Here is a 15,722-nt window from a genome sequence, read left to right as displayed (position 1 = left end):
ACAAGGCTGTGGCATTCCACCCCTCCATTTGCTGCTTCCGGACAGCTTCCACCCTCTGCATCATGCCCTGGAGGACACCTTCCACTGTCCCCCGCAACCCTCCGCAGCATACACCTTGGACATTGATGAGAACCCGCTCAGGTCGCATGGCCCATCTGACTGCACCGCAAGTGCAGTGCATCCGGGCCACTAACTCTGTGTGTTGTTTTTGTTGTTTTTATAGTGCATTTTCCCGCCAGGCACGGGGGATTTGCTGTCCTTCCGCTGGTATTCACGGCTTTTTGTATCGTGATTGGCCTCATCACATCTTTTTTTGCATTCGTGTTTCGCATCTTTGCAGCGTGGTGTTGATTTTTGCGCGGCCATTTGACGTGTTATCTGGTGACTATCACATGCTACCAACGCGTTGTGAATACTTGGTTGGCACGTCGTAATTTTCCTGCGATAGACTGCGATGTCGAGAGTTTTTGATGACTTGAAATGCAAAATAATACACAACAATCATTCATAGTATATTCTGTTCAATACACTAGCATTGCTCCCAATTTTTTTTTGCCTCCAATTTAAAATTCCTTCACATTTACAGAACACTTGAATCTTTTAAATTGTACTTCTCTATTTATGTACTCTTTAGCAGTCTGGTAATATTATTTGATTTTCCAAGCACCCTTAGACCCCCGGAGTAGGCGTTGTGGACCCCCAGGGGTCCCTGGAACTCGGTTTGGCAACCACTGCAATTCATGCCCCCACCATGCACAGTTTTCTCACCAATAATTTCAATGCAAATGTTGAAGTGATATTATCATTGATGTCACAGAAGATGTCATAAGTGATGTAATCTGTTGGGTAATTAGCAGGGCATAGCGTGAGTTACAGTTACTTGAGATAACTGTAACAAGCACATGTCTGTGTTTTTTTTAATTACAAAAATTACATTGTTACTGAACATTTCAGAGAACTATACTGCTACTTTAACCTTTTGTTTTCTTTTTAACATAAATAAAATTGTGTTACCGTAAGTAAAGCAAACCCCTGCACTCAGCCAACCCCCATGCTGTGAGGTTGCACGCTGGCAGCTAACCCCACTCTGTGCAGGGGCTTCAGCCGTGTACAGTGGGTGGTTGGCCACAGGGCCTGACCTTTGCCATACTCTCTGGCCAACCCACTCAAAGGCAGCCAACCTCCCTGCAGGCAGCCAACCCCCACCACGTGGGCTGCCAACCCAAAGCCACGCACAGCCTTTGGTTTGCACGGTGTAGGGTTGGACTATGGGCCCAGAGACCTCCTCCCACAGGCCAAAACATATAAATTAAAGGAAGGGGGTCGCATGGCCACCCTCCCCCGAGAATTTTGTAGCCCCAGAGACCCAATCTCCCAGGGCGTCTCTAAGTTATATGTGATGTGGGTGACCCGTTGGCCATCCATGGCACCCTCCAAGCAATGCATATTAAGAGAAAGGTGGTGCATGACCTCCCTCCCCGAGCCTCATGAGGACTCTCCATTACCGTTTACAAAAACCACCTTGGGGAGGAGGTACTCTAAATGGGTGACATCTCCTTATTGGTACACATCTAACAAGATCCTCAGGCAACTATTGCAAAGACTTGGTTCAATATACCAATTTGAATACAGGCAATGTGGATTCCCTAATTTACACTGGGTCTCACACACATGCAAATGAGAACGGATACTATTTTGCATTGTAGAAATTATATAGCACCTACGACCCCCATGTGGGGCGCTGATGCAGTTACCCACACTGGTAGCACAAATTCTGTATTTCAGAAATGGTTGTACTACTACAGCAACATAACAAAACTTCACTCGCTGCTGGGCGCGCAGCATGTGGCCATTTTGAACAGGGGCCACATTTTCGCCATAGAAAGCAGTATTTTGTCGATAAACTTAAGCAAGATGCCTAAAATGTGATAACAAACAAGTAGTAGTCCTGTTTACGCTTCATTAGTAAGACTCGTCTAAGTTTATCATAATGACTATTGAGTTTGGGGCTGCGAAGCCGTACCGATGAGAGAATGCACACAATGTTAACACATAAAACATAACAAAGAAATATCTTTCAAATACCCAATTACCTTTTGTAAATAAACTTGCTGCCAGTCAATTCCTTTGAAAAATTCATGTTCTTTCACTTCAAGAGCACTAAAAATGATAAAAAGGCTAAATAAATAGGTTTGCATTTGGCATTTACATGATTCGAAAAATCTAAATTAAAACAAATTATCAGTTTGTATTGTCAGCGATTTCAAAGCTTTCCAACAGATTTCCAATATGCCACATCTGTTGCCAAAAATATTTCCCCTGAATTGAAACTTTAGAAACTGGTAAGTTTTGGCAAGTCGACGTTTTATGATGTTGAGAGCAAGCCAGGCATAAATAACTCTATAAAAAAAACAATAAACAAAACCCACAACCCAGATTTAGAATCTCGGATGGGTGTCCAGTTTCAACATTGTAGAATTCACAAAGTTCTTTAGGTTAAGCCGCAGGTTTTCATGCACATTTCTGGAAAACCTTTGTGAATTTATTTTTCTCTAGCAAAAATACAAGCATGTATGTTTTTGCACACGAAAATAGGAAGCACACATGTAAATGCTTTTGCTGATATGTTTTTGTCCAAGGAAAATATATTTTTCACTTGGAAAAACCAATTCCTCTACAGACCTAACAACTTTATGGGTATTTCTTTCTTAGTCACCCTGAAAATCTATTTACTCCTGCCTTGACATGGCCTTTTCAGTGAAGAGTTTGTGAACACCCACAAACATGTAAGTGTGGTACCAAGATGAAACAGCAAGACCATACGTACACACAACTGTGTGTATGTGACGCACCTTCCCCTAAAGTAAGAAACAAAAAAGAAAGTGCTCAACAACAAATTCCCCACAAAGAGTCCAAATGTTTGGAGTATTATGCTCCAATGGTGTGCACCTCCACCACTCCCGCCGTCTACAGAGAGCAGTCTCCAAGACCAAGAATGAACTTTATCGCAACTGTGGATTGCACCACCAAATTTAGGCTTCACAAATGATTATGTCCATCCAATATTATTAATGTTAAATTCCTTTATCCAAGATCTTGAGCACATGATGTAAGACGCAAATCTTTGGCATCCCGCAGTTCGGAAACTTTAAGGCCAGGAGCCAATTTACTTATGAACTACCCTGGATATGAGAGGATATAGTTCGAATGCGGGGAAACGCACTGGATAACACAGCGTGTATGCATTCCTTACATGAATAAGAAATTGAAATAGAAAAATGAGCCCTTATGAAGTCCACTAAAGCTGGACGAAACGCATTGGCAGCTTGGCTGTTTTTGATAAAAAAAGAAGAATAAAGGAATTTAACATTAATAACATTGGATGGACATAATCATTTGTGAAGCCTGAATTTAGTGGTGCAATCCACAGTTGTGATATAAAGCATGTAAGTGTGTTCACAAACTCACAGGGCATTCTTGTTCTGTACAAAGCCCAATCCCCACCCCTACTCACAAATTTACTAACATGAAAATATTTTGTGAATAAACCCTTTTATGAGTCAAATCTAATTTCTGAATCAAAAAGTGTGTTTGAACTAGTAAATTGGGCTAAAAATCTCCAGGTGCCATGGAGCATGGCTAAGTAGGGTGTTCAAATTGTACTCCTTTCTTGTTTAACCCATGAGTGATAACATCACTTAGAATTCGATGAGAAGGCGATAGCACCATGAAGCAATCTCGGTGCACATGAGATGGCATCGCACACCCAAAACAGGGTTCTAGATCTGGTCTGTGTGTTACCTCAATCCCTTCACAATATTTATACCAAAAAAAACAGAACACCTTGTTGCACTAAGTGGTTCGAAACTAGCTAAATTGGGGTAAAATACTCTATTTCAAAATTCAGGGCCAAATGTACGTCAAAGTGGCTGAGCGTGTCCTTAGCCTCCTAGGCATAACGACACGCTCCACCACTTCAGAAACGCAAGGCTGCACCATATTTACAACAATGTGGTGCAGCCTTGCATTTCCCCCCTGCAATGGCGCTAAGTTTCACAACTTAGCGCCAACGCAGGCACCCTTGCACCAGAGTGCAAGAATGTCTGTGTGCAGGGGAGGTTTGTTTATGTACAGGACAGTGTACCTTCCTGCACATAAACAATCCTAAAATGCCATTTTGTAACTTTCATGTGTGCTGCATTGTGCAGCACACATGAAAGTTACAAAATGGCACTTCTTAAAAAGATTTGTTTATGTACAGGAAGGGACACCTTCCTGTACATAAACAAACAATGGCATTATGCTTTTTCCGTGTGTGCCGCACAAGGCAGCACACGTGGAAAAAGCAAAAAAGAGGTGAAATAATGTATTGCTCCTCTTTTCGCCATCTTAAGACCAGGATTTTCCTGGTCTTAATTTTGGCTCAGCCTCCTATGTACGCCATCCTTGTACATAGGAGGTAGCATCAAATACAATGGGTGTTGCGGTGGAACGCCCAACACAACACCCACTGCTCACTCCTTTCATGCTAAGTATAGCGTGAAAGGGTGCCTTATGTACAAGGCAGTGTTAAGCCACTTTAAGGGGCTTAACGCTGCCTTGTGCATAAGGCAAGGCCCCTATTGCCAAGGGAACATCACAAAAAGTGATGTTCTCGTGGTGATAGGAGCTTGTACATATGCCCCTTTGTCTCTAAATAAGTAATTTCTGAAAATCCTATACCACAGTTAGGAACAGCTAAATGTAACCTATTTGAGGTTTTTATGTGACGCACAGTTTTCCCAAAGTTGAGGAGTACTAGCACAAGAAGGGGTTTCACTGAAAAGGGGATTACAGTAAAGAGTGTGATGGTAATTGTAATAAAAGTGATAATCTATGAGTTTAGCTGAAAGGGTGTAATTTAAGACCATTTCTGTACTTTGAAAAGTCCATCTCAAGTGAGAGAGAGCTATGAAAGTCGAATAACCTTTAGCGAGTGCCCAGTCCACCACATGCAAACTTCCTCAATCACATTATATTAAGAGGTGGGAGAGCTGCAGGATTTCTGATGGTGAGCCTCAGCTGTCTTCACATTGGAAACATGGTGTGACGGCCCAAATACCACTGGCCCACCAAGCCATAGCATTGGTTATCCTATCCTATTTAGGGTAGGAGTTCTGTCACTAGATTTGTCTACCCATGCTGAAATCTCTGCAAGGAGGGTACCTGTGTGTTAAGGGAAATAACGTTTTTTTCCAAGACCATTCTTGAAATACTAAAATGTTTGCCAAGGAGATGCGACATATGTGGTGCATGGTTGGTAAACCTTTCAGGCTTCATGCCCTGCTGCAGTGGTGGTTGCTCTCCAAATCCAGCCCTCTGCTGACTTGGTGGGCTGGAGGGCTGCCTCCTGCCCTCTAAATCAGGAGCCTGCAACCTTTTCTATAACAAGACCTACTTCTGAAGGATGAAGACAGCTCTGAGCTACTGATGACTTTGACAATTGTTGCAGTAAGGAGCACAGAAGAGCCAATTATGATAGTGTGCTCATCTTGTAAAATTACTAGTAGTGGCCCCCCAGATGTTATAGATGTGGTGGTAAAAACATACATAAAACTATAGTTATTTTTGTATGCTTACCTTCATGATATTCCGGTAGTCTATAGTCTGGATCTTGGCTGGACTATATTTAAAATGCAATACTGCATTAGAACGCCAACTACCTTGACACATGACAGCAGTGTCAGGAAAAGTCAAGTTTTATTATAATAAATTGCCTCTGCATGACCAATGACATAATAGTCACAACATTAAGTGCCCACTGGCACACAGGAAATTCAGCAAACTAAAAGCGTCCACAACTTGGTATGAACTATCATTTAAAGAGCAGTTAAAATGTGTTATGGATTTTAAATCATTTTTGTTTTCATCATTAGCATACCAGTTTCTCAAAATACACAATTTTGTATCAAATGCACACATTCCATTTGGGGTTAACACTCCACGAGAATAATGTATTTTTCTTGCAAAGTGACGTTATTTAATATGGCTAGAATAGACTCTCTGAATTAAGTACTATTCTGAAATGCACTTAAGGGAGCTACTTCTAAGGTAGTGGGGAGCTACCCATAACTTCCGAGCTACCCATTGGAGATCCCTGCCCTAAATGACACATTGTTTGGTGCATGACTATGGGATACTTTTTAAAGCTACTCAGTGGGTGTGGCTCTTGGAGCAAATTGTAAACCTACAAATACAAGCCAACAATCTCCTGTGGGTCCAAATGTATGACATGCAAGACTTCATAAACGTTTCCAGAAGTATCCCTGGTAAGAAGTGCCAGTCAAAGGTTTCTAGGTATACTCTTTGAAAAGATTGTTCTCATCTGAAGATATCAACACTATTTCCCAAGAAAAAAAGAGCAAATCCACTTGAAAACCTGCTTTTTTTTATTCTGCCGCTGAGAAATCCCTCTCTCTACAACCTTGCTAGTTTTGGGTGTGCTGTCTTTCACTACCCGCCTGTAAAAGTATTTATTGCTAACTTTGACAGGAGAAAATCTCTGAACATTTATAGGGCTTCAATGGCTCAAAGATGGTTTTGTGAATACTCACAAACATTTTAGTTTGTGGACCTTCACAAACTTCCAGGGCATTCCCACCATGAAATAACAACTCCCTAACTACAGGAGATTTCTACACATGGACACCTCCAAGTGAGTATATCAAGTTAAGTATGCAAAACTGCAACAGATTTGAACTCTTAAATGAAGCAATTTTCACCTAAAAAGAAACCTGCAGATGCAAATACAATTGGGAATAATGACAAAGGTTCTAAACTCATCCCTCTACTTGACTCTTTAGCAGTGGAGCAACTGCAGGCAGAGGTGATATGGTCCTTCTGCTTCAAACCCAGGATGAGTTGTTTTTATAGTTCTATATATTTTAGCTTAGAAGACATATTAGAGTGAAGCACCCTGAATATGCCATTATAATTATTGAGGTGGGACAGCAGAGCTGAGAATATCTAAGAAATCATGTGTGGTATTGTCCGGACAGAAAGGAATGTAGCCACATTGCTAAAATACAGAGAGAAGGTTACTTCATTGTTGAAAGTGACTTTCATATTATAAATCATGAATCTAGGTGATGGAGAACCTACAATGAGAGGCTCATCTAATGCTAACAAAGTAATCATAGAGGCCCCAAAATCAACACCTTCATTTCCGCGGAACTGGGCGCCAAGTAGTTTGTTTGAATGCACGGAAGTATGTACAAAATACAGTCCATGGCCTGCTTGTAATACTCACGGTCATCAGAGATTCTGATGTGTATCAGAGTGTGATTGACATAAATACTGCAGCAAATAATTTGGCCGACCTGAATGTATGCCAGCGGTTTAATGTACAAAATAAAGATGTCCAGAGATAGCACAGATATTTTGAGCAATCCACAGTTAATGTTGCAACATTCAAAGAGGAAGGGACATAACTGAATGCAGTGGGTTCAAGAAGGGTGTAGCAGCTTGAACAACTGCCAGGCTATTTCACCTAAACCACCAAGCTTTTTGAGATTACAATGAAAAGCAATGCAGTTGACAGAGAGCTCATATAATATTACGTCACAGTCCTGGTTCTAAGGTGGAGACCACTCCTCTCTAATATTTATTATTGTGGGTTTGGACTGGGTAATAGCCTGAATGTAATCAGTAAAGATCTAATTGTTTTTCAAGCATGTTGTAATTTGAGCGGTTACTGTTATTTCAATGATCTTAGCCAGGAATGGGGGGAATCAACATTGTCTAATAGTTCACTAAGTTTCCCAAGTTTGCATGAGGTATATTTAGCAGTAGGGTGATAATAGTATGGTTAAGATCCTGAGGGAATGTGCCCATTGTGAAGAAAGCATTTGCTAGCTTTGCTACAAAGAGTAAAAAGGCATGGATTGCCAGTATTATGGAAGTAGTATTTCAGATGGCCAATTGCGTATCTAAGGTAGATGCAAAATCACTGAGAAAGGTAGGGTGGAAAGGGAAAGATAGGTAGGCTGATTATCTGGGAAAAACTACTTTACCTGTGTAAAGGCAATTAGCTCATGACAGAACTGTGAAGAAAGGGAAGTGAAGGGAGTGCATATTTGTATTTAATATGTGTGCTGGTATTTTTACACCTAGCTGGGTGTAATGGAACACTGTACATCTTTAGATGAAAGGGCTGAGGCTGTGATTCAGCATGAAAATATGATTTTTTTCACCTGGAGGATATCAATTTTGATAAGTGGCTATGTTATGGGTGTGACATGCTAGCGAATACCTTTTTGGGAGCCTTTCATTCTCTGATACATTGAGGATGTAAGCATCACAGAACCACTGGCTGAGCAATGACCTTACAAAAGCAGTTTTTCTTTTAGCATAAGGGGCATTTTTTCTTGCAGCATTTTTTGTTCCTTTGTTCATCAACGCTAAATATATCCTCTAAATATCAGGATAAAGGATGGAAGATCACTAGAAAAGCCAAATTAACTCATCCACTTGGTGATTTCCCATGTCTCTGGTCGAAGGTGTCTAAATGAAATCATCCTTAAGGGTGAAGAGCACCAGGGCATTGTCAGCCTAAAAGGAAAATGTTGGTGCTCTGAGAAGCTGAGGTTTGGTAGTAGGAAAAATATGGTGGGGGAAGGGGGCTTTGGATGGTTGGATTCATGAGTCTTTGACTTTAAGGGAGAGGCTTTTCATCTGAAAGGAGCTGCTCAACCCCACCCCCTCAGAGCCTTGAGACCCTCGCGGTTGAGTAGTGCATTTACAAGTCCCTGATTGATTGATAAGTCATCCCTAAGGTAGGCCCTTGCGAGCCCCAAGGACATGGTACAGTGTTTTTAAAAAGGTGGACATGTAGTGAAAAACTCTTACATTTGTTTTTCACTATGGGTAGGCCTATCTCTCCCATAGGTTAACACTGGGATTACCTTATGACACTTTAAAAATGGAATTTTTAATCAGTAAAAGATAGACTTTTCAAGTTTGGTGTCTATGGACTCACAATTTAAAATCACAACTTATGGTAAAGTTGGATTTTAATTTCCAAGTCCAAAAATGCCACTTTAGAAAGTTGGCATTTTCTTACTTTAACCAACTGTGCCTTCTGCCTGACTCTGGAATACATGTCTGGGGTGGGTGACAGCGGGCTTCCTACATTAAATCTAGATAGCCATACACAAAGGAAGAGTATGAGGGACTGAGTGGCCATCTGCATGCTGATTGGTCATCCTGAGCAGGATGGGAGGGAGGAGCTGTCATGTATACCTGACAAGGCTGTGTCCTGTCCCCACACAAAGGGTTGCATACACCCTGTAGTGAGTCTGGAGCCATAGAAGGAAAGAAAGGTTCTCTGTGCATTTCAAAGCATCTATTTGAAGTCTCCCTCATTTCAAATGCCCAATTGGGTATAAATACTGGACCTCTGACACCACCAAATCAGAACACTTCAGGAACTGAGGACATTCTACTAGGAAGAAGGACTGCTGTGCTGCTGAAGAACTGCCATTCTACTGCTGGACTCTGGCTCTGTTATGCTGAACTGGGTGAGAAGGACTGACCCTGCATCACTTGAACCCAGAATCCAAAATGACTCCAAGGGCCAGTTGGCTGGCCTCCTGATCTGAAGCCTCAGGGACATAACAGGCTTCCAACCTACTTGCATCTGCACCTGCACTCTGCCATCTGCGAGTCTACCCTACCAAGTGGTGCCACCTCAGTCCTGGACTCAATAAGTGGGCCTAAGGGGCATTAGTGACCCAATGCACCTTCTCTGCAGAGCAGCGCATCAATGAGCAGAACCAATGCAATGCCTGGACCTCCGACACCACCAAATTAGAACACTTTTGGAACTGAGGACATTCTACCAGGAAGAAGGACTGCTATGCTGGTGAAAGGACTGCCACTTTGCTGAACTGCGTTGCTGTGTTGGCCTGCTGCCTCTTGTCTTAGAGTGAGAAGGAATGGACCTGCATCTCTACATCCCAGGACCAAAGTATTTCCAAGGGCTTGTTAGTTTGCCTCCTATTTCTCAAGTCTCAGGACTATCAAAGACTTCTTTCTTCACCTTGCACCCAGCACCTGGACTTTGTCTCATGTGAATCTTGCTCTGCAAAGTGGTGCCAAAACAGGCATGGGCCTTGAAGTGAGTACTAAGTGCTACAACCCAGAAAATCACACATCAACAACGTTGTGCCAATCCAAACTGGTGCATTTCCCTCAACACTGACACATCGCAGCTGCTGCACAAACCACAGACACTGCATTGCAGACTGTGTGATGCATTGTTCCCTTTTTACGATGCACCTCCGCTTTGTGTTGCTCCCATCACCTACAGCCCAGCAGTTTTATGACAAAGCATCGCCCTGATGTCCATTGTATCAAGACTTTCAATGCATCTACGACTTTGTGCAGCTAGGAACTGAAGCCTCGCCTACACTTACGGGATTGACACCAACGCATCACCTCCTTTGCTCCATGCATCACCTTTGACATTGATGCATCCAAGTCATTGCTTCATGTAGGGTGCGAGAGTGCACTCGGGCTACCTGAAGCGTGCAGTGTCTTGTGAAAAGCGCATACACACTTCACTGCACACCACATGCAGCGAGAGACCATTTGAAGCTGCTGCTTTTAAATGGTGGACTCCCAGAGAGGTCCTTCTACAGAAAAAAGAGCGACCCAAAATGGAGTGGCTGGTATGTGTGACTACGTTTTGCCCACGCACAAATCAATTGAAGAAAGTGATTAACCAAAATTGGTATCTAATTCAAAATCTAGACACATCCTTCACTAGACCACTCTTTGCCCTCAAAAAAGAAGGCAGTATTAGAAATCAGATAATCCGTGCAGCACTTCAAAAAACATTAAACAAAAGCACACTCCAAGAACAACTATGTCTACCACCCATTGTTGGCCACCACAAATGTGGGACCTGTGTATGTTGTAACCAAACCATAGAAGGATCTTTATTCACATACAAGAATACCAATTGGAAACACGATTCTTTTTTCAACTGGAAAACAAAAAATGTAATTTATGGAATACTGTGCCTATGTCCCAAACTATATATCGGCAAAAAACACCAGGAGGTGAGACAACGTATAACACAACATAAATCAAGGATTCGCAAAAAAATCATTATGGCCCCACTAGTCAACCATTGGATTAACAATAACCATACAGAAAATGATCTGATGTAGACTGTGATACCAAAAGTTGAGAAAGACCCTCGCGGTGGGGACTTGGACAGAAAATAAATTCAGAGAGAGGCAATGCTAATTGTCAAATTTAATACGGCTGTTGATGGACTAAACGAGTTGTCAGAAATTTATAACTTGTAGACCTTTTCAAGTTTTCTGCAACTCTTACCTCACCAGCCTTGAGTATTACTGTACAAAGGACTTTGTCCGTCAACTGATTACACTCAAACTCTCCAAAAGATATGATATGCCATTATCACATAACCCCACAGAAAACCATGCTATGATGCGACCACCAACAGCTCCAGCACAGTGAGAGCCCAACAAGCAAAGACACATCCTTAGGATACTCGCAACCAACAGTTTTCAGGATGCGACATTGTATGTAGGATTGAGTAATTTCACTCACCTATAGCAGACCAATGAAACTAAGAAATTACTCACTACAAATTATGCAAGTAATTGATGTGATCACAACCGGTAGGACTGTGTACATATTTGCATCCTTCAAAACACATCCTTGAAACCGCTGTCCACTTAGTATGCTGACCGTTCCGTCACGAGTGTCAGGAATTTCCAGCAGTAACCGAGATTTTATGTAAAAAAAACACCTCGGACCCTTGAGCCGCCACCTCAATATTCTACAACAGTCCATCATCAGGAAAAAACAACAAGTTTTTAAATAAATGTTGCCCCCAGACATCCGCCACTACTGTCAGGAGACAGGGTAACAATATGCCCAGCTATCACACGAGTCTAGTGACATCACCATCATCCAAACTTTACCAGAAGTCTCTGTGGAGACCACGCCCCTCGCGCATGACGTGACCTCCGAGAGGAATCCAACAAAATGGAGCCGTGCAAACTCGCACTCATTCGGGTGCTTTTTACCGAATGGACCCGGGTGCCGCAGCACAACAAAGGATACACAAGGCATGAGAACTTGCTTTTGACCGCCTTGGCGTTAACATCGGTTCAGTGGGCTTCATCTGTCTCCGCTGTCACTTAACTAACTAGGCGGTTTACAGCTTTGCCAGATTGCTTTTGAACGCTTCGGCGGCCCTGTTGACTAAGGAGGCCTGGCTCACAGGTGGCCTCAGCACACGATTAACGTCCTTGCGCTTAGAATAAAAAGAGAGCGCTGAAAAAAGAATGTTTAGTTAAATCGGCAACAAATCTTTTCCACCATAAAATCAGAAACAATACAAGAAATCTTAAAACTTGTTTCTCCAAGAAAACGAATACCTAAGCAATTTGCCCTTCCAAACCCTTCATGGATTGTATGTATGTATCGCCTTATTCCATACAAATTCAAGCATTGTTTTGACCAAGCACTTCTCCCTTTATCTAGGGATAGTGCAAGACTGAAAAAGTTGTGCCCACTCTCTCAAAAAGACTTACTGATAAAGGTAATTCAAGATGAGATTTTTTCTACAAGCATCAACAGCCACAATAGACGCTGTGGGCTAACCAAGTTTTCGCGTGCCCTTGTTTTCAGCCATCAAAAAACCAACATAAGAGTGGATCCCCTCGTATTGACACCATACAACCAACTCAGTGAGTTTTTTTCCTCGTTACGCCCATCCATTTATGGAATAGAAACACAACCAAAGGTTTTAAAAACTCTTCAAAAATTCCCCCCCTTTTAGGTTGCCCTAGACAAAGTTGACATCTCGCCCAGGAAAATAGACTCATCTCCCACCACACAAGTAAGTGTTTTCCATTTTTCATCAGCACTGCCGCCTGCCCAAGGAATATGTGCCTAATAACAAACATCCAGTTCGGTTATGAGTAGGCACCTACAAGGTGTGACTGGACACACAACTTATTTTGCTTCTTCTTTCACTTCTCTATTGCAGTAATTGAACTAAAAACATTAAGACTGATTTAGAAGTCATTCTACGGCAGAGATCGGTGGATCGCGATAAAAGGTAATTTCTGCAAGGCCTGACCTATATGGAAGGTGTGGCTTGAATAAATGCTGTGACGCAAGTGGTAACACAAGCACTTTTTCTATTTTCTTTTCCAGCTGTTTATGAGTTCTAGGTCCTGATCAAATCACATTTGTGTTCGAAACACATTGACCACAATATGACCATACAAGTGTGTAAAAGTACACTATCAGGCTAACCCTCTCTCCTTTTTTGAAATTTTTGGGAAACAATGTTGAATTTGTTATCTACATCATGTTTGGTGTTGTCCTATAATTATGATGTGAAATACATGTAATATGTGTCAAATTTTGCATGTGGTCCGTCAAACATTTGTCCGATATGGTGTTTTTGTGTAAACCGTTGAAACCCTCAAAAATTGAGTTTCTACTACAAATTGAATTCTTAAATTAAAAGAAATGAAATAAAAAACAAAAAAAAACATTTTAGTCACATTGAGTGTCACATGTGATCTTATGAAGTGATGAGTGACTAAGTATGAGTACTGGCATGCGTGTCATTGTCAGCTTTATAATATTGGCCTAGCCTTACTGATAAAGGGCCAAAACCCTCTCTAGTATATTGGCTTTAAAATGCAAGCAGTACAAAAAACGGTAATTTACTTGTTGATGTGGAGCAGTGGCAGCAATCTCATGCAGAGGAGGAGAGTACCTCAGAAGAGGAGAACACAAGCAAAAGGTATCATCAAAAGCTGCCAAAACTTGCACATTGCAACAAATTATCCAATGCTGCCATTAAATGGCCTTTAGTAATTCTTGATTTTAAAATGTAATCCTATCTGTAAAGCCAAACTTTCAGGTTTACGAGTGAGCATCTTTTTATTTATTTATTTATTGAGGCAGAAATATACTTTTAAGTTGCACCTGCGGGTGGCCAGCCATCATGTAGGCAGCAGCGACATCGAGGTCCTATTAATGACTAATACAAAAGCTAAGTAAGGACTAGTCATGTACGTAATGCTCAGGCTAAATTAAGGGTGTTTCTATTATCCAACTTAACGGATGACGTTTTATCGACCTTGGGAGGATACAATGGTAAATCGCCCCCTAGAATTATGCAGGCACTATAATGATCTCTGCAGCAGACAATCTTATAAACTTGATTTGCTAATCTTATCAACTTGATTTGCTTATCTGATTACATGTTCCATACATTTTTTGTAAACAAGAGCATAAAACACTGTTTGGGGAATAGCAAAGTAGACTAGTTGTAATGCTGAGGCTACCACTACTGCTGTGAAAGAATTCAATGCTGCCAATGAACTGAAGCCTATAAAAGTGGTCATGTTGACATCAGATGGTGCGTCTGTGATGCTAGACAAGAAAATTGGTGTTGTTACTCACCTCAAACAATTCATTCCTCATCTAGTTGAGCAGCATTGTTCACCCATCGAGAAGGTTTGAGGGAGTTGGTAATGCCTGGAAGAGGGTTTGATGATTAAAGAGATGGAGACATTATTTAGGACTGTCTACACTGTGTTCTCCATGTCACGAGCTAGGAAGTCCAAGCTAGATGAAAATGAATTGGTTACTGAATGTGAAGTGGTCTCCTTTCGACCATTGATCGAAGTGCAGTGGCTTTCAAGGCATTTAGCAGTTGGTGCACCAATGCAAAATTATGAGGCTGTTCTTAAGTACTTTGAGCATGAGAAAGTTGAGGAGAATGAGACAGTTACTAAATAGTGTTACAGAAAGCTATCGGTCTCAAAGTACCATATTTCCCTTGCAGTATTTAGTGACATTTTGAGTGACTTTGTATCTTTGTGCAAACTGTTCCAAAAACTTTCTTTGACCACTGTTGAAGCAGTACAGTAAGCAAGAACAAAGACTGGCCAAATTAAGGAACAGTACTTGGGGGTCACTGTCTTTTGCAGCAGGATGGTAAGAGATGTGGTGGTGTTATACAGGGTAGAACAGGAGCTTGACAGTGGCCCTATTTTGTCTTTTGTTTCTCTTCTTTTTAAGCACATGCAAAAAACGGTTCCCTGAAGATGTACTGAAAGAATGGGCAAATTTAGAATTCCAGGCAATAGCAACACAATCACATTCTGATTTTGGGACTGAGAATGTACAAAGACTTGTTGAAAAATATAAGAAAGTCTTGGTTCTGGGTAATTGTGAAACATCAGATGATGTTATTTGACAATACAGAAAATATATAAAGGTGGTGGCAGAACATGTAAAGGGTGGGTTATTTACCACCTTTCAAGACATGGTGAATTTCACTATGTGCAATGCTGCAAAGGATAGTGTGGTGTCTCAGCTTGATGTGTGGGAAACATTTCAATCATGTAGTGCAGATGGTAAATGAGGATTCATCCTTATGAACGCTTTCAAGATTAAATAGAAATATACTACAGGAGAAGCATTTAGATATACTGATGAGGACAAAGGACTACCTCCTGTAAGCGAAAGTTGACCCCAATAGAGTTTATCAGCATTGGAAGAACGGCAAGGAACAACGTGAGAAGCAAACATGTCAGACGTCTAGTGATGGCACTTGACTTATCTGAACTGCCCTCTCCCACAGTCTATGTTTGCCTGGATATCACACATTT

At 41.5% G+C, this 15,722-nt stretch overlaps 1 protein-coding gene across 1 annotated transcript in view; it reads right to left on the bottom strand.

Annotated features, from left to right (window-relative positions):
- Positions 1-15,722, bottom strand: part of GRK3 (G protein-coupled receptor kinase 3) — a 1,147,860-nt gene that overhangs the window by 90,170 nt on the left and 1,041,968 nt on the right. Inside the window, exon 16 of the mRNA XM_085636358.1 lies at positions 2,094-2,160. Coding sequence (XP_085492484.1) covers positions 2,094-2,160 — 67 coding nt within the window. The remainder of the gene's footprint in view (positions 1-2,093; positions 2,161-15,722) is intronic.

The sequence above is a fragment of the Triturus cristatus genome, chromosome 11 (assembly GCF_964204655.1).
Source record: "Triturus cristatus chromosome 11, aTriCri1.1, whole genome shotgun sequence".
Lineage (NCBI taxonomy): Eukaryota > Metazoa > Chordata > Amphibia > Caudata > Salamandridae > Triturus > Triturus cristatus.
The sequence above is the reverse complement of the archived record's forward strand: the minus strand, read 5'-3'. Positions and strand labels throughout refer to the sequence as shown.